Source organism: Lissotriton vulgaris, chromosome 7 (assembly GCF_964263255.1).
Source record: "Lissotriton vulgaris chromosome 7, aLisVul1.2, whole genome shotgun sequence".
Taxonomy (NCBI): domain Eukaryota; kingdom Metazoa; phylum Chordata; class Amphibia; order Caudata; family Salamandridae; genus Lissotriton; species Lissotriton vulgaris.
This window is the reverse complement of record NC_141695.1, coordinates 1,527,238,936-1,527,258,203: the sequence shown is the minus strand read 5'-3', so window position 1 is coordinate 1,527,258,203 and position 19,268 is coordinate 1,527,238,936. Positions and strand designations below refer to the sequence as shown.

The following is a 19,268-nucleotide window of genomic DNA, read 5'->3' as shown; positions in this document are numbered from 1 at the left end:
GGGATAAGAGAATTATAACGAGTAGGTCTGGGATTAACATTTTGATGCACATGGAAATGTGGGCGACATCCAGGTGTGAAATTTGGTCACTCCCATGAGTGATAGTGTGGGAGAGTACTCTTCGGAGTCTTGCCTGCTGTGACAGACATCTTTAATGAGGAAAAAAGAAAGAAGTGTCCACTTCAAAAGAAGAACCATAACATAAAACTTCAAAGACCCAGACCCTAAATCAGATTTGGTCTCTGGAAAAGGACTATAAGAAGGGGAGGTTGAGTCACCTGACAAGCAGGCAGACTGGGCTGTGAGAAGGGGAAGCTCTGCAAGATTTTTGCCTGTGACCAGGACTGAGGGTAGAGGTCTGCTAGTCTCCTTGCTGCGCGAGGGGAAAATCACCCAGGGCACCACAATAACCGCCCTGGAGCACCATCGCTTGCCTGCTTGCTAGGACCAGTGTGCCCTGTGAGCGAAAGGTGAGCACTGGAGAGAGCAAGGACCAATGCAGGGTCCTGCACAAGAATTCCCAGAGCGAGGTGTGAGGCTATGCACCGATTAGGCCTTTGCCTCTGTGCAGAATCAGCTTTGCAACCCTCATGTCAGGAGAGGGCTGTGCAGTTCTTAGCTGTATCATACATGCTGCCCAGGGAACACCAAGCTGCTCTACCCCCTGAAGCCAGAGGGGAGTCACCGGAGAACTGATTTTGGGCCAGAACTTTAAATTGCTGAAATTGGTGACTAGGTATGCCAGGAGGATCAGCTGTTACCAAATTGGCCTATGGTTCTGGTCAGAACCCGGACTGAAGGAACACTGCTGTGAGCAGTGAGTGGTGCCTGCATGCAGTGATCTGCACCTGATGAAGTTCCTAAGGTCACCAAGATGCTGCAGAGGATGTCGTAACCTCATTGTGATCCTCCGGCTTTCCACCAGGAACTCCAAATACAACTCCCCCCCCCCCCCCTTCCCCCTCCCCCCCACACAACCACCATGATGGGGGGAGAGCAACTTACCTTGTGTCCATCGAGAGGGAGTAGTCCTGATCACTGGCACTGGAACAGACCAGCAACTGCTTGACAGGGAGAGGCTGTACTGCCACGTCTTTCGATTGCAGAGTTGTGAGCGTCAGAGGAGAGGGCACTCGTTGCACATCTGAACCCTGCCATAACCACTCTGGCGTGAAGACAGACACTGGGCCTTTTAGGCCCTAGTGGACTCGCTGCCAACTGGGCTGGGGCACCATAGAAACTTTTGACTAATTCCTAAACAGTCAAAGGGAGAACTCTAGTATGTCACAATAGTTTGCAATCCCTGGATGAGGAATAATAATTGAATGTGGAATAACACCGAACACGTTACACAAAGGAAGGTGGAACATGGATTTGCATATTAACTACTAAATCCCCAACCTGTTTTATTGCTTTTGAATGTTGTATACCTTTGCATGTGTAGCGTTCAAAATAAAACACTCCTATTTCCCATAACATGTTCACTGACCTACACATGCCCCACGGCCCCAACCCCCCCAAAAATGCCTGGACTGCTCTGCAACAGCTACCACTAAGTCGCATGCAGAAGGGGTGCTTGGCTCAGTTGCTCAGGACCCATAGTAGGCCTGGCCCTGGGACATCAGAAGTACAAGGCCTCTACGACCACAGTTTGGTCCAGTAGCCCCCACATACACATGGACCTCTAAAAAGTGTTCTGACCGGTACCTCAAGCAAACTGTACTTACTGATTAGAGCTTAACATTTTGTATGAGCTTTTCTTTTAAATCCTTAAAAATTTGTACCTCTCATTTGATTTATTGGAGATTTGGCTTCTATATTTATAAATTGCAGAATAATTTTTACTGTGTTGCGTTTTTACTTTAGCAGTTTTGTTACTCCAAAATGCTTTACCCATTCTTACAAAGTTAAGCCCGTTTGCTCTGAGCAATCGTTAGCAGGAGCTGTGGTCAGGTTTAACTTATTGAAACCTTTGCAAGGACATAAGTTCATGACTTTTAACACTTGTGGTGGTCTACCATTCAAATGAATAAATACTTCCATTTCTTACTATATGCAATTGTCTTGTGGCAATGGTGTATTGCCAGTTGACTACTGCTTCCCAAAACACCAGGACACAAGCATTACACTAACCTTCTGACGGCTCCTTCAGTTGTTTAGCCAGCGCTGTTATGTCACCAGGGTCAAGTTTCAAACTGCTATTGACCTGAAAGAAAGGATACACCATCCCAGTGCAGAGAGCACATTATTAAATTGGAATTATGCAGAAAGTCGTACATTCAAAAACACCTCATTTTTGTCATTCAGAGGATGCAGGCAGTGGATCCAGAATATGCCAGTGTGGTCAAGCGGCAATCAAAAGGAGTTTGTAAAAACAAACATTGATGGTATAACAGATGCACATTTTCCACAGACAACATTCAGGTTAAGGAATTATAAGCAATAATAAACCAAACTGCACACTGACAAAGGGCTTCAGTCTCATTTGCACAAGGATGGACCAGAAATATGCACTAGTAAAGCAATGAATGTATAAATCCTTGGATATATTTTCCCTTCAAAAATATTAAATTGAATAAAATAACCACCTTTAAGCCCTCCGGTAAGCCCTACACCCATTGTAAATGTAAATTGATAATTGTATAGAGCATTACTCACCCGCAAGGGTCTCAAGGCGCTTGTACGAATACCGCTGTGGAACCCATCCTGGCTTTCCCTGTGAGGCGTCCACTCCTGGGCACCCCCAAGGTGGAGGCCAGGCATCCGTAGCGTTGTGGGGGCCGTTGTGGAGATTAAGCAAGCTATGCCCAGAGTTGCAGAGGGGGACTCCATGATTGGAATAGGCACCGAGGCGAGAATTATCAGGTCCGTGGAATTTTGAGCCCAAGACCCGCCGAGGCGGGGACTTCAACCCTGGTCCCGGGCTAGACCTCTGCATCAGGGTCTGCCGCTCTAATCATTGAGCCACACCTTAAATACTTGGAGTACCTTACCACTCTTTGGAAATCTAATAGCAGAAGTACTTCAGAACATTATGAGGGCAAAGATGCATGGGGCAATAAAATGGTGGGATTGGGCAGGCTCCTACTTAATAGGAATTTGTAGACCTTAATCCCCCTGCTGCAACAGATATACAAATCTTACATGGGATTTCATATAACCTTGCCTTCTAACATTGCCCTATTAAAGTAAACAGTTCCATATGGGAACAAATCACTAAGAAATATGGTTATTCCACTTGCCTTTCTGCGATACCAGGTATTCCCGGAACCCTGTGTGTACTACACACACACACACAAGGGCTGCCAGAGAAAACATGCAGTTCTTGATGAAGGATGTAAACAGTGGGAGTTTATAACAGGGACAAAAGGGTACTGTGCTTGGCCAAAGGTTATGCTCCACTGTACATAGCTGAAGGCTGTGCGGTTAAAGGGGGTCAGCTGTTTCGAGATGGTTGGACTTTGGGTGTGGTTGTAGAGCGTCCTGGGGGAGGAGGCACAGCACCTTTGCCCAGGATATACTTTGTTTCAGGACACAGAGCAGAGGGCTCTACACAGGGGTCCAAAAACCAACACAAATTAGAAATAAAATCAGCAAATGCATGATGGTAGGGAAGTGCCCAAGAATCACAGACAGTACTTCAGTCTACAACAGCCTGCGTATTTCTCCATAGCCAGAGCTCGAGTTTCCTGGGTTTGGAAGGTAGAGGGGGGGGGGGGGGGGGGGGGTGTGGAAGAGGGAGTGGTTGGAGGGGCAACCCAGTAAAACACGTTTTCAATATTGCCTCCTTTATCCCTGGACTGCAACTATATTCACATTAGGATGTGAACCTGTGAAAAGAGCACAGTGATTGGCACACTGACAAACCTAATTAAAATACATTGTTTAATGCAAGGATGCGTTCTAGGGTAATTGTCATTGGGTTTACATTTTGCGGACTCTCACTGAATTTAAGGAAGCATACTTACCCTAAAAAAAATCAACAACAAAAAAATCCATGAAACTGGACAGTACTTAATGCAAGCAGTCATTCAGCTAAATTACTCCTGGGTTACATTTGCCCAACAAACTAGATAAAATAAAATTGTTTTCTGTGTATTATAAGGTAAACCTATGTGATTTAGGCATGAGACATGACCAAAGATTGTAGTTCTGAATAGATAGTCCTTTGAGGTGGTGGTATCCTCCTGCTTTTGGGAAAATGTTTAGTAAACACAGCAATTAAACTGATAGGTACTTAAGTTTCAAGCAGCAGCTAGTGGCCAACTGAAATTAAAGATTAATGGGGGTACAGACACAGGTGTATCGCTTTAATATATTCTGACTATAGGACATATCCACCTCTTATGCTCTTGGAGCACCACCTCTTCACTGCCCCTTTGGTTTTTTGATAGGTTATAGCCAGCACCTATCACTTTTATTGCAGACCGCATTAGTGGGCGCGGTTAGTTTCCGTGAAAATTTGTGGGAATAAGCCATACTTCCCAACTTTGTTGACATGCTTGATTAACCTTGCTTCTTGATGTTTTTGAAGGAAGACCGGGTCAAAAAGATTTACCGGATGTAGATTATCATGTTTGACAGAAATTGTCCTTCTGAAATTTATACACTAATAATTAATTCAGATGTAAATGTAAATGTACAGGAATTTATATAGCGCAAATCACTGAGCGGTTTCTAAGCACTTGCTTAGGGAACCCGTCCTGGTATTCCCCTGTGAGATAACCCCAGCAGGGTATTCGCAAGGTGAAAGCCAGGCATCCCACCGCGAGGGGCCGTTGGAGATTAAGCAAGCTAATGCCCAGAGTCGCAGAGTGTGAACCTGTGAATCGAGTAGGCACCGGAGCGAGAATTGTCGAGTCCATGGACATTTTTAGGACTCAAGACCCCGCCGAGCCGGGAATTGAACCCTGGTCCCGGGCTGACCTCTGCTTCCAGGTCTGCCTCCTCTAACCAGTGAGCCACACTTCTCCACATGAGCACAGTACTCCTCGGCAGGGGCGGCTGGTGACATTTGAAAGTGGTGAGGCGTAAATACTGCACTGTGGCGAGCAAGCAAGAGCAAGGCCCAACCACCTATGGGGGGTTCGGGGGGTTCTCCCACAAGAAGATTTTGAAAAAAGAGTGGGCAAATGGTGCATTCTCAAGCACATTTGAGAAAGAGGTGGCTTGGCCAATACATCTCTGGGAGTAGCCAGACAAGTCTCTTCGCACTTGCACAGATACATCTCTCTCCCTGCATTCACTTATGCACAGTCACCCTTCACTCAGACTCATTACTCACCCTTCCCTGGCACATCACTAAGCCAGCATTCACCCATCCACATCACTCACTCTGGACTCACACAGGCAAACTGCTCACCCTGCACTCACACAGACATCAATCGCCCTTCACTGCACTGCACTCAATAGGTTTCATTTGTTACAACCTGTCTAGGCCAGACATTGCCTGGTGACAGACTACAGTCGATAGCACCACGTCTTCTGGGGCCTCTGAGCAGCTGGGGGTGCTCAGCAAAGACCAGAGAATGCAAGCAACCTCCCCACAGACACTGGTGTTATTGTAGGCTGTTCGTCACTGCATGCGAAGACGTTCAGAAATTGTGTAACAGAAGTAAAAGGGCCTGGCCTCATGGAAGGTTACAAAAGACGACAAGGCAGTACTAAGGAGGGACTAACAAGCCGGTTACCAAATCAGAAGCCAGCATTTACAAAGGACGAAGAAACGAGCCAATGAAAAATATTGGCCGAAATTGGGCGGAGCTTCAAGACCATACTCATACATCATGCCTGCAGAGCAGCGCATCCCCTGCCCAAGCTTGACCTAAATAAACAGGTCCACTGACCACTAAGTGACACATCCGTGCCAAAAGGAGGGCCATCTCTAGTTTTTGGTGCGTGTCCTATTACTACCGCTTTAAAATTTATACAGGGGGGGGGGGCGTGTCCAAGATGGCGACCTAGTCGGACGCGGGACTCTGCGGCTCCCCGCACAGATTCCTCCTAAAAGCCCTTTATAGTGCCGCCTAATCTCCCCAAGGCATAGAGAGACCCAGATATCGAGGGCCGAAGGCAGCTGCGGCCCCCGGAGTGCTGTCACCGCACCTACAACCCCCAGGCATCGACCATGATGCATGAGGTAATTCAGCAGTGACGTGTCAGCAGGGTGCTCCAAATCCCTTTGACTGTTTAAGATGGCTCCCGTGGGCCGTGAGCTGACTAGCTCTGTGAGCACCTGCGCGCGGAGAGTGGCACTAACCCTGAGGAAACTGCGGCAGCACGTCCAGCAGCCTACAAACATTTTTCCCCACTGATGGAGGAATTTCGAAACACGTGTCTGGGGATACACTTGAAAAGAATACTGGTACTGGCACTGGCACTGGCCAACAAACTGAGAACTGTGTGTGAAGCGAGCAACATTGAACCACATCGACCAAGATGCATGAGGTAATTCAGCTTTGACGTGTCAGCAGGGTGCTCCAAATCCCTTTAACCCCCCGGCATAGCTCTTCAGGGCCAAGACGGTCCTGCTGCGCTCCCCGTAATGGCGGCCGCCTGGGAACGCTGACCGCCTCGGGTGCCTCTTGTCCCTGCCTCGTGTAAACATACAATATCACAATTTTACACTTTAAATAAAGATCAGAGGTAATTCTTATAAGAATGTTGTCATTTTATTTAACAACACTACGTCGGATTTTAGCGAAGCATTTTACAATCACTATTAAGGAGAGTGAAGAATTGGGAAATTGAAATAGCCCCAAGTTGGGAAGGGAAGGGTAGAAGGGGTGGTGCTCAAGGGCTGTGAAAAGGTTAAGGAAAGTACACAGACTTAAACAGAAAATAGATATATACAAAAATCAAAACAGGAATTGGAATTATTCCAAAAACCAACAGCCTATATAAATTATGGCAAAGGTTCGAATCACAATTCAACTAAGGACATTCTACGGTCACATATGTGGTTTAGTGTGATCCTGGAGATGTGCCGGATGTCCAAAAGTTAAAAGTCGTCGACGTTTCGACCCCTATGTGTAGGCTAAATTAAGTCCTTTTCCGGGGTCTTCATCAGGACAATTGCAATGGGGGAAGGGACGAAGTGGGGCCGTCCTGTCTGTAAGAGTAAAAACCAATGTCAGGAAACTTTAGATTAACTGGACAACACAGTCACTGTCCTGTGAACCATAAAGGTTGATTAATCAAATACAAATTGTACCATGGAGTCCGGGTCACTAGGCCTCTGGACGAAAAGGAACTAGGAGCGGAGTACGCAATTCATCATGCTCAAGCTCAATGGTATAAATCATAATTGCCGAGGAAAAACAGTAGCCAACAAGAAATTTTTTTTAAAAGACATATATAATGACCAGTACGTAACGCTGTCTGAGGGAAGGACTCACTAAGTGTACCCAATACATCATGCTCATGCTCAATAGTGTGAATCTTAGTTGCTGAGGACAGCAATAGTCAATAGGATTTTTTTTTAAAAAAAGGAATATACAATGAACAATACACAACATTGCTTGATGGAAAGACTCACTTGGAGTGGAGAAGAGGCAGTGCAGTAGACAATCCAATTGGTGTACTGCTCCCAGTAGGAAAAAACTTCTTCAAAAGACTGTCAACTATGGAGTGAACCACAGGTGTTCATTAGTACAGGTGTGTAGTGGTAAAGGGCCATTACACGAACAAGCTATAATTGGCTGCAAGGCCAAATTATAAATACCAGATTCTGAATGTGAGAACAGGTAGGGTGAGCTAGAATACGGTGACAAATTACCTTGATTTTAATTGACCTGACACCATGAAGATATGTGTCAGTGGGAACCCAATGCTGCCACGACTTGTGTGCGGCGTACTGGTGTGCTACAGATGTATCTGGCAGCCCTAAATGGAACCATACAGGTCTGGGTATTAGGGTTTATACAGAGAGCTATTAATGTGGAGGGAATACGCGGTCCAGCTAAACCAGACCGTCATACATTCAATAGGTATTAGAAGCACAATTGATATATCCACAAACCAAAAGAGTTGTAATTAATAGTATCATTCAACCGCTTTGGGGCACAGGGGGCATTTAATACAACTACGAGTTTCAGACGGAAAATAAAGTTACTAACTAGTGTTATTCACCTCAACTCTCAGGAGGGAACAAACCGGCAGGTCCCGGCGGCGACCGCCAAGATCGATTGGCCAACTGGATGCTGGCACAAACGAATCCTAAGTAACAAGGAGTATCAGAGTGAGCGTATTCCCATTTGTTACAGAGACAGTTAATCGGGGCGTAGGGAAGTGGGCACTTACTAGCAGCAATTGAGGCGCAATCCTTCAATACGATTCAGGTCCACGGAATTCCGTCTACCGCTACGCGGAGTTTGGGGCAGGCAGGTCCCGGCGGCGACCGCCAAGATCGATTGGCCGACTGAATGCTGGCACGAACGAATCCTAAATAACAAGGAGTATCAGAGTGAGCGAGCGTATACCCGTTTGTTACAGAGACAGTTAGTCGGGGCGCAGAGAAGTGGACACTTACTAGCAGCAATTGAGGCGCAATCCTTCAATACGATTCAGGTCCACGGGACTCCGTCTACCGCTACGCGGAGTTTGGGGCAGAGCCGCCACATAACATAGGTGTTGGAAATAGAGAAAATACTAGAAGCGCCTGAAGAGGACAGCCTTCTTATAAACGACAACAGAACAGTGAAGTCGATCTAATTGCGGCGGTAGTGTGGACCCGTTTGAAATGACGGACATTGCCATTTAGGATTATTTAGTACTCGCATCGGATATTTAGGCGACAAAAAGGGAGGGTTTTAATAAGGACACAAAAGCTTGCATGTCTCAACCATGAAATGTGTGCGGGTACAATACAGTGTGTGATAATCATATCATACATTAGTTAGAATGTTAGGTAAGCAAGCACACGGTATGTAAAAATGATTTTAAATAAATCTCATGCATGTGTTAGGCTGGGTATATGATCAACAAGTATATAGTATATAGCGCTCCCGCACTACCCAAACATGGGAGTGTAGGCGAGCAAACACATCATAAACCGGGATCATGTAATGTGAAAGGGCCAGATTCGTTACACTCGTGCACCTATCAAACATGGTGGTGTAGACGAGTGAGCCATGGGGGTAGCAAATCAAGAAAGTCATAGTACATAATGCTCACGCACACCCCAGGTGTGGGTGCACAAACAGCTTATTAAGAAGAGGGAACAACCCTAAATAACTCACGCACCTCCTAGGGCTAGAGGTATAGACAAATTAACCTAGGATGCAGAGATTTACATCATCTTAATGCTGCCAATTGCGCAAGACTGCCGTCCTGCTCATTCAAACCATTTTTAATGGAGTCCAGAAGGGACATCCATTTACATTCTCGTAAATTCAGGACAGATGCTAGGTTCCCACCTCTCCTACCTAGGGACACCTTCTCAATTACCAACCACTTTAAATCTGACACTGTGTGTCCGGTGCTCTGCCAGTGGTCCACCAAAGGGGCTCCTGGGACCTTGCAACGTAGCCTGCTACAATGTGAAAAAATCCGAGATTTTATCTTTTGCTGGGTTTGTCCAACATACACTTTGTTGCATGGACATATTATGATGTAGATGACACTATTTGTGTTGCAGTTGGTATGGTGTTTTAATGTGAAGACCTGATCGCCATGTGTGAAGGTTTTTGTCTGAATGGTGGCCTCACAAGCTGTACACGTGCCACATCTGAAGTGACCTATCACTGGTGGTAGATTCCATAGGCTTGTGTGGGGGGGTTCTCAGGTTCCAGGTATGAATGTACCACCATGTCTCGAATGTTTTTTGACCTCATAAATGAATGGAGGGGGAGCTGCGGTTGATCAATCACGTCAGCTATAAGAGGCCAATTCTTGTTGATTTGTTTCACTTCGTTGCTTCTTGTAGTGAACGTGGTGACACAAATCATCCGATTCATTTCAGTGGCATCGCGGGTTTCAGGATTCAACAAATTCTCTCGCGGGTTATACCATGCTCGTTTTCTAGCACGTCTAACCATACGAGCAGGGTAGCCACGTGATATGAGGCGCTCTTGTAAGATCTCAGACTCCTTGATGTAATTGGTGCGTGTGGAACAGTTTCTTCTAATTCTGAGAAACTGGTCTACAGGTAGGTTGTCTCACAACAAGAATTGGCCAACTGCAACACAAATAGTGTCATCTACATCATAATATGTCCATGCAACAAAGCGTATGTTGGACAAACCCAGCAAAAGATAAAATCTCGGATTTTTTCACATTGTAGCAGGCTACGTTGCAAGGTCCCAGGAGCCCCTTTGGTGGACCACTGGCAGAGCACCGGACACACAGTGTCAGATTTAAAGTGGTTGGTAATTGAGAAGGTGTCCCTAGGTAGGAGAGGTGGGAACCTAGCATCTGTCCTGAATTTACGAGAATGTAAATGGATGTCCCTTCTGGACTCCATTAAAAATGGTTTGAATGAGCAGGACGGCAGTCTTGCGCAATTGGCAGCATTAAGATGATGTAAATCTCTGCATCCTAGGTTAATTTGTCTATACCTCTAGCCCTTCTGGATTCCATTAAAAATGGTTTGAATGAGCAGGACGGCAGTCTTGCGCAATTGGCAGCATTAAGATGATGTAAATCTCTGCATCCTAGGTTAATTTGTCTATACCTCTAGCCCTAGGAGGTGCGTGAGTTATTTAGGGTTGTTCCCTCTTCTTAATAAGCTGTTTGTGCACCCACACTAACCCACACCTGGGGTGTGCGTGAGCATTATGTACTATGACTTTCTTGATTTGCTACCCCCATGGCTCACTCGTCTACACCACCATGTTTGATAGGTGCACGAGTGTAACGAATCTGGCCCTTTCACATTACATGATCCCGGTTTATGATGTGTTTGCTCGCCTACACTCCCATGTTTGGGTAGTGCGTGAGCGCTATATACTATATACTTGTTGATCATATACCCAGCCTAACACATGCATGAGATTTATTTAAAATCATTTTTACATACTGTGTGCTTGCTTACCTAACATTCTAACTAATGTACGATATGATTATCACACACTGTATTGTACCCGCACACATTTCATGGTTGAGACATGCAAGCTTTTGTGCCATTATTAAAACCCTCCCTTTTTGTCGCCTAAATATCCGATGCGAGTACTAAATAATCCTAAATGGCAATGTCCGTCATTTCAAACGGGTCCACACTACCGCCGCAATTAGATTGACTTCACTGTTCTGTTGTCGTTTAGAAGAAGGCTGTCCTCTTCAGGCGCTTCTAGTATTTTCTCTATTTCCACCACCTATGTTATGTGGCGGCTCCGCCCCAAACTCCGCGTAGCGGTAGACGGAGTCCCGTGGACCTGAATCATATTGAAGGATTGCGCCTCAATTGCTGCTAGTAAGTGTCCACTTCTCTGCGCCCCGACTAACTGTCTCTGTAACAAACGGGTATACGCTCGCTCACTCCGATACTCCTTGTTATTTAGGATTCGTTCGTGCCAGCATTCAGTCGGCCAATCGATCTTGGCGGTCGCCGCCGGGACCTGCCTGCCCCAAACTCCGCGTAGCGGTAGACGGAATTCCGTGGACCTGAATCGTATTGAAGGATTGCGCCTCAATTGCTGCTAGTAAGTGTCCACTTCCCTACGCCCCGATTAACTGTCTCTGTAACAAACGGGAATACGCTCACTCTGATACTCCTTGTTACTTAGGATTCGTTTGTGCCAGCATCCAGTCGGCCAATCGATCTTGGCGGTCGCCGCCGGGACCTGCCGGTTTGTTCCCTCCTGAGAGTTGAGGTGAATAACACGAGTTAGTAACTTTATTTTCCGTCTGAAACTCGTAGTTGTATTAAATGCCCCCTGTGCCCCAAAGCGGTTGAATGATACTATGAATTACAACTCTTTTGGTTTGTGGATATATCAATTGTGCTTCTAATACCTATTGAATGTATGACGGTCTGGTTTAGCTGGACCGCGTATTCCCTCCACATTAATAGCTCTCTGTATAAACCCTAATACCCAGACCTGTATGGTTCCATTTAGGGCTGCCAGATACATCTGTAGCACACCAGTACGCCGCACACAAGTCGTGGCAGCATTGGGTTCCCACTGACACATATCTTCATGGTGTCAGGTCAATTAAAATCAAGGTAATTTGTCACCTTATTCTAGGTCACCCTACCTGTTCTCACATTCGGAATCTGGTATTTATAATTTGGCCTTGCAGCCAATTATAGCTTGTTCGTGTAATGGCCCTTTACCACTACACACCTGTACTAATGAACACCTGTGGTTCACTCCATAGTTGACAGCCTTTTGAAGAAGTTTTTTCCTACTGGGAGCAGTACACCAATTGGATTGTCTACTGCACTGCCTCTTCTCCACTCCAAGTGAGTCTTTCCATCAGGCAATGTTGTGTATTGTTCATTGTATATTCCCTTTTTTAAAAAAAAATTCCTATTGACTATTGCTGTCCTCAGCAACTAAGATTCACACTATTGAGCATGAGCATGATGTATTGGGTACTCTTAGTGAGTCCTTCCCTCAGACAGCGTTACGTACTGGTCATTATATATGTCTTTTAAAAAAAATTTCTTGTTGGCTACTGTTTTTCCTCGGCAATTATGATTTATACCATTGAGCTTGAGCATGATGAATTGCGTACTCCGCTCCTAGTTCCTTTTCGTCCAGAGGCCCTAGTGACCCGGACTCCATGGTACAATTTGTATTTGATTAATCAACCTTTATGGTTCACAGGACAGTGACTGTGTTGTCCAGTTAATCTAAAGTTTCCTGACATTGGTTTTTACTCTTACAGACAGGACGGCCCCACTTCGTCCCTTCCCCCATTGCAATTGTCCTGATGAAGACCCCGGAAAAGGACTTAATTTAGCCTACACATAGGGGTCGAAACGTCGACGACTTTTAACTTTTGGACATCCGGCACATCTCCAGGATCACACTAAACCACATATGTGACCGTAGAATGTCCTTAGTTGAATTGTGATTTGAACCTTTGCCATAATTTATATAGGCTGTTGGTTTTTGGAATAATTCCAATTCCTGTTTTGATTTTTGTATATATCTATTTTCTGTTTAAGTCTGTGTACTTTCCTTAACCTTTTCACAGCCCTTGAGCACCACCCCTTCTACCCTTCCCTTCCCAACTTGGGGCTATTTCAATTTCCCAATTCTTCACTCTCCTTAATAGTGATTGTAAAATGCTTCGCTAAAATCCGACGTAGTGTTGTTAAATAAAATGACAACATTCTTATAAGAATTACCTCTGATCTTTATTTGAAGCGTAAAATTGTGATATTGTATGTTTACACGTTCTCCTCACGGGGACCCTCTCTTTACATTTACCACATAACGCCCAGGTCCCCTTGACTGCATGGGTTCAACCCCCTTCTTGTAATGTCTTGTCCCTGCCTCGGCTTGACGGACTGATCGGCCAGTGTGAGGAGCCCACGAGAGCGCCCTGCTGCACCAGGTCTGGGCTACGGGCCCCACGCTCAGCACCGCATACAGTCTTCGCGACCCGGCCGGTGGTGAGGAGGGGACTGGACGAGAGTCCCGAAAATCGAGGCCCCGGCTTTGGGCCTATGGATCGGGGCACCTGGGGCGTCCTGCACGGCCGCAACGGACCCTCCCGGCGGCGCGGGGCGGCCCCTACTGACTGTTGCCCACTGAAAGCATAGTGCAAACCCAAGTTGGACTGGTCCAGAGGAGGGCAGGCCCAGCTTTGAACCCACGGGTCCACCGGGCCGGATCGACGGAGCTGCTTCGCCCCTGTGAGGCCTGAATTCACCTGCGGGAGTGGCGGACGGGGCCGGGTGGCCGAGGCTGCAGCGGAGAGAAGACGGCACGCCAGCACCACGAGACGCCAGAACCACGAGCTGAGGTGAGAATAGTGGAAGAGGGCGCTGCGAGGAGGGTTTGGGGGGCACAATCGAGCTCGGGGCAGGCTGACCGGCTGGGCCTACAGACCGCGCCGCACCGTAAGCCAGGAGGAGAGATACCGCGCTCCCCAGAGCGGCTGTCGAACAACTGAGCCCCACCTATCGATTGCGGTACATGCATGTTGTCACCGGGGAGCTGCCTGAAGGCGAGGACAGTTGTCTTAGGGGTGAGGCCTACCACACTATACTGCCCCACCTGGCTGCTCCCAATTCCCCCGTAAGGGTCTCAGGGCACGGCAGTGGTACACACGAGAGCCCCCTGAGGAATCCGCCTGCTTTCTGTGTCCTCTGGTGCCTCCAAGCCAGATGTCACGCCATTGTATCTAGGAGCCCGCCACATCTGCAGCAACCCGACCGGGACAAAACAGAGGAAAGCTACGGTCTGCCGACAGTCTGATAGTGTGGAGCGCCGATTCTCTTGTTGGCCAGCCCGCCTTCTCCCTGGACTCAACGAGGCACTGCGCTTGCCTCCGACCCCCCCCTGGGACCGCTGGCCGGGACTGTCCTGGCGGCTGGACGCGACATGGCAGGCCTCAGAGGGAAAAAAGGGACCCAGACACTCCGAGATGATGGCCAAATCTCAACCTAGGTCTAGCAAGGACCCACCTTCCCCGAAGACCGCGGGAAAGCCGCCGGACCCATCCGGCGATCAAGTGCCCATCACTTTTCTGGAGTCATTGTTTAATTCCCTCAGGGATGACTTTAAGTCCCTGCAGCAGGAGGTGGCGGGGGAGGTCTGGGAGCTCTGGCGGGACGTGGAGGGTCTCGGAGAGCGAGTGGTCCCCATCGAAGAGGCAGACCAGACCAGAAGCGATGAAATCTAACAGCTCCAGCAGGAGGTCCTGCGACTCACGGATCAACAATTGTACCTTCAGGCCCACGCGGAGGACCTTGAAAACCGCTCCCGTCGCAACAACATACAGGTCCGGGGAGTTCCTCAGAAAACAGAAGGGACAGATGTTACTAGCTACCTGCAAGACCTTTTCCGGGACATTTTAGGGGAACCTGCAGACTTTACTGTCCGCATCGACCGGGCACATAGAGTTGGGCTTCCTAGGCGTGCTTCGGCCCCGCCGCTGGACATCCTGGCCTTTCTCCATGACTTCCTGCTCAAAGAGAGGATTCTCCGGGAGGCTCGGCGTGCACAGCCCCTTCACTTTCGGGGTTATCCCCTCGCCCTGTACCAGGACCTCTCAGCCATCACTTTACAAAAACGGAAAGAATTCAAAGTGGCGACTGACTTTTTGCGGCAACAAGAAATCCCATATTCCTTCCTGGGGCCACCCGTTCAGACTGATTTTTAAATGGAACGGCACCCTGCACCAAATGCACTCGCTCAAGGACACTTGCGCTCTTTTGGGACTCGATCTGGAAGATGATGTGCCAACGGCGAAAGCGTCGCAGGGTTCCTCCAGAGGTGGATGGCAAGCGGTGGGCCGAAGACGCTCCCCAACACACCGCTTGAAACCCAACGCCTCCATCATCACGCAGGAGAGAGCGACGGCGGTGGCCCGAGAGACTTCACCTCCTGAATAATAAATGCACTAAATGGGGAGGTTGATCATAGCACGCACCTTGGTCGCGAGATGGGGAGGTGACGAGCTGGGGGCCGGGTTGGCCGCCATTGGATATGACCCCTGTAAGTAACTTCACCACGGCCCAGTGAGACTGGGACTATACGTTTTTCTTGTCTGGGGGTTGGGGAAGGGGAGTTGGGTGGGGGGTACTGGACGATCGTCCTGATCTGAGAATTTGGGCCTTTGGAACGCGAGTTGGGATGTTGGGGGGGTGGGGCGGTCCGGGGGGGGGGGGGGGTCCTTTGGGGAGGGAGACGTTGGTTGGAATTAGGATGTTAGGGGGGGGCGGCGGGGACAGGGGGTGGGGGGTGGTGGTGGGGCTGCGGGTGGGTTCCCAGTGTGCCGGTGAGTTCTTCAGGGCCAACTCGTTCTTCGAATCATCATCAGCTCCCTCAGGGAGATTGCACTCTCACAGCTCGTGGCCTATGTGATTTCCTAGGATGGAGTCCAGTTTTAAGGTACTCTTACTCAAAGATTGGCATATGATGCGCTCGCGCGCTTTTCCCCAGCAGTTCTTTTCCTCGCTCCCAACAAAGAAGTCAGGGGTGGCTATTTTAGTCTCCAAGCGCTTCCGCAGCTGCGTGGGGGACAAAGTGGGGGAGATTAAGGGCAGGCTGCTAGCACACACCTTTCTCTTGGGGGGACAGCGCTTTACCATTGCTTCACTTTATGCCCCGAATTCAGGTCAGGAAACCTTTCTGAAGCAGGCTGCTTCTGAATCCCTTCATTCCCCTGCCTCTTCTGATTGTCGGGGGGGACCTCAACTTAGTAATGGACTCGAACATGGACAGATCGGGTCATCGGTACGGGGACACTTGAGCCATAACTGCTGCCGGCAAGGACTGGCTACGCGACCGGGGCCTAGTGGATCTATGGAGATCCGCTCATCCCACCACATCACACTTCACGTTCTACTCTCACGTTCACCGCACATACGCCAGGTTAGACCACTTCTTAGGTTCTTCTGAACTGCTTCCCATGCTCAAGGACATAAGCATCACCCCCGCAGCGCTGTCTGACCACGACGCTGTGGAACTGACACTAAAGGTTCCCAGGTCCACCCACCCCCCCCTGGGACATGGCGGCTGCGCAAGACCCTCCTACAGTAGCCGGAAGTCACCAAACAACTACATGCTTGCCTCACCGACTACCTGGCTATTAACGACACTCCCGGGACTTCTGCGACCGCCCTATGGGGGCCCTTGTAGCGGTGGCTCGCGGCGAGCTCATTGCCATTGCAGCAGCGGAGACCAAGGACCGCAAAGCGAAGAGGGACGACCTCACAGCTCCTGTCTCTGAACTCGAGAGGGTCCATAGCCGCCCCGCGGGTTTGGAGACAACTGAAGTCCGCCAGAGCCCAACTGGCGAGCCTAGACACGGACCGAGCGGAATTCGCCACTTTGCGCCTCCGCCATTCTTACTATGTCGGGGGGGGAACAAGACAGGCCGCTTACTTGCTAGCGCCCTGAGAGGCGAAGGCCCAACGTTCCAAAATCACTAGCCTGACGGACGACTCCGGTCAGGAAATTTCTGGCGAGACACAGATCGCAGAGGCATTCAGGACGTTTTATGCTACACTGTACAAGGCTGACTGTCTCCTCAGAGGATGTTCATAAATACTTAGATTCCGCGAATGTAACGGAGCTGTCTCAGGACAATGTAGATTCCTTGGACGCCCCATCCGCCTGGATGAAGTCCTTGCTGCCATCTCTCGCCTCCACCCTCTTAAATCCCCAGGACATGACTGCTTTTCGGCCGGGTTTTATAAAACCTTCGGCCAGCTGTTGGCTCCGGTCCTCACCCGGCTCTTCAACTCCTTCGAGGGCCCGAGTTCCATCCCTCCAGATATGCCTGCGGCTGAGATAATTGTGTTGCCCAAACCAGGCAAAAAACCCTCATGCTGCTCCACGTTCCGTCCCATATCCCCACTTAACCTGAACCTGAAGATCTTTACAGGGATCCTAGCTTCGAGTCTTGGAACGTGTCTGCCCGGAATTCTGGAGCCTGATCAATCCGGCTTAGTCCAGAATCGCCAATGCAGAGACAACACTAAACGTATATTACATCTGGTGATAAAGCCCACTTCCAGAACTCTGCCTGCACGCTGTTGGATATGGACACGGAGAAAGGGTTCGACCAGGTAGACTGGAACTACCTCCAGCACGTACTGCGGCGCTTTCGGGTGGGAGATCGGTTTCAGGCCTGGATTGCGAGCTGCTACCATCGCCCTCAGGCTTGTGTCCGCATAGGAGGCTTGCGCTCTGATCCTTTTGAAATTCAGCAGGGCACAAGGCAGGGGTGCCCCCTTTCGCCCCTTCTATTCGCCCTTTACGTAGAGCCTCTAGCGCAAAAGATCCGTGACAACCCTACCATCCGAGGCATGACCTTTGGTCGGGAGCCCCATGCGATAGGCCTCTATGCCGATGATATCATCGCCGCTCTGGATTGTCCGGACCCCTCCGTCCCAGCCTTTCTGACAGAGCTGGAATCCTTTGGAGACGTCCCCGGCTTCAAAATCAATAAAGGGAAATCCCTCATATTACCCTTGGGCAAGAACGCCCAAACGCAAACCCCTCCACCTGCTTACGGAGGAGGAGTCCCATCGGCAGCACACGTCCCCTACCTGGGTGTCACGGTCACTGCTTCCACGGACTCTACACTGACTCAATTATACGGCCCTTTCTTACCAGATTCGGTCCGACCTTGCACGATGGGCCAAACAGCCACTCTCCCTACTGGGACGTGTCGCGGCGGTTAAAATGTCGGCTCTGCCTAAGTATCTGTATTTTTTCCAGACTCTACAGGTGCTCCCTCCGGCGGGCACCATCCAGGCCCTCCAGGCAGCCATCCATCATTTCATTTGGGAGGGCAAACTGGCACGCCTACATAAACACCTTGCCTATCGGAGTACAGACGAGTGGGGTCTGGGTGTCGCCAACCTTCTGCAATATTTCCGGCCTGCGCAGCTCCGATATTTGGTGGAGTGGTTCAGGCTGGAATCCGAGAAACCCTGGTTATTCCAGGACAGGGCAATGGCCAGTACCTCCCTTTGGAAGATCCCATTCCTTCCTAGACAGCACCGACCACGCTATCTCCTCTGGTCTCCTATAACTCGCACTGTCATGCAGGTCTGGAACGCAGTTGCGGTAAAAAAGGGACTCACTACCTTCCCCGCTCCCCTTATGCCTGTTCTGGACAACCCAGAGTTCCCACCGGGTAAAGCTCCTCGGGCTTTCCCGCAATGGCGTGGCATTAGTACCTTCTCCGCCTGCCACCTCTTAGACCTGCAGGGTTTCCTCCCCCTTAAAAACATAATCCAGAGCTATGATGTTGTTTCCCCTCACTTATTTCAATACTTCCAGCTTCAACATTGGCTTACCCATCCTGACATCGCCCCCTTAGTCGGCAGGCCCATGACAGCCTTCGAGAAATGGCTAGTGACGAAGGATTCGGACAGGCATCTTATCACGGACCTTTACAAAATGCTTACACCTCCTCCCCCACAGGGCAAGTCAGCAGGCCAAAGGCGATGGGAGGCAGAACTGGGGATGGCCTCATGACCCAAGGAATGGAGTTTTGTCTACTATAGAGCTGCTCACACCACTCGCAACACAGCTTCCAGGGAGGCGGCGACGAAGCTAGCCATATACTGGCACCTCACGCCGGTCCAGCTCAATAAGGGTAACCCCACACGAAGCGCGCTATGCTGGAGGGGC

General features: G+C 49.2%; 1 protein-coding gene across 3 annotated transcripts in view; it reads right to left on the bottom strand.

The window, feature by feature from the left end:
• NFATC2IP (nuclear factor of activated T cells 2 interacting protein) overlaps positions 1-19,268 on the bottom strand; it is a 637,099-nt gene that overhangs the window by 254,732 nt on the left and 363,099 nt on the right. For all 3 annotated transcript variants that reach the window (XM_086932403.1, XM_086932401.1, XM_086932402.1), the window contains one exon: positions 2,134-2,206. In XM_086932403.1, coding sequence (XP_086788529.1) covers positions 2,134-2,206 — 73 coding nt within the window. The remainder of the gene's footprint in view (positions 1-2,133; positions 2,207-19,268) is intronic.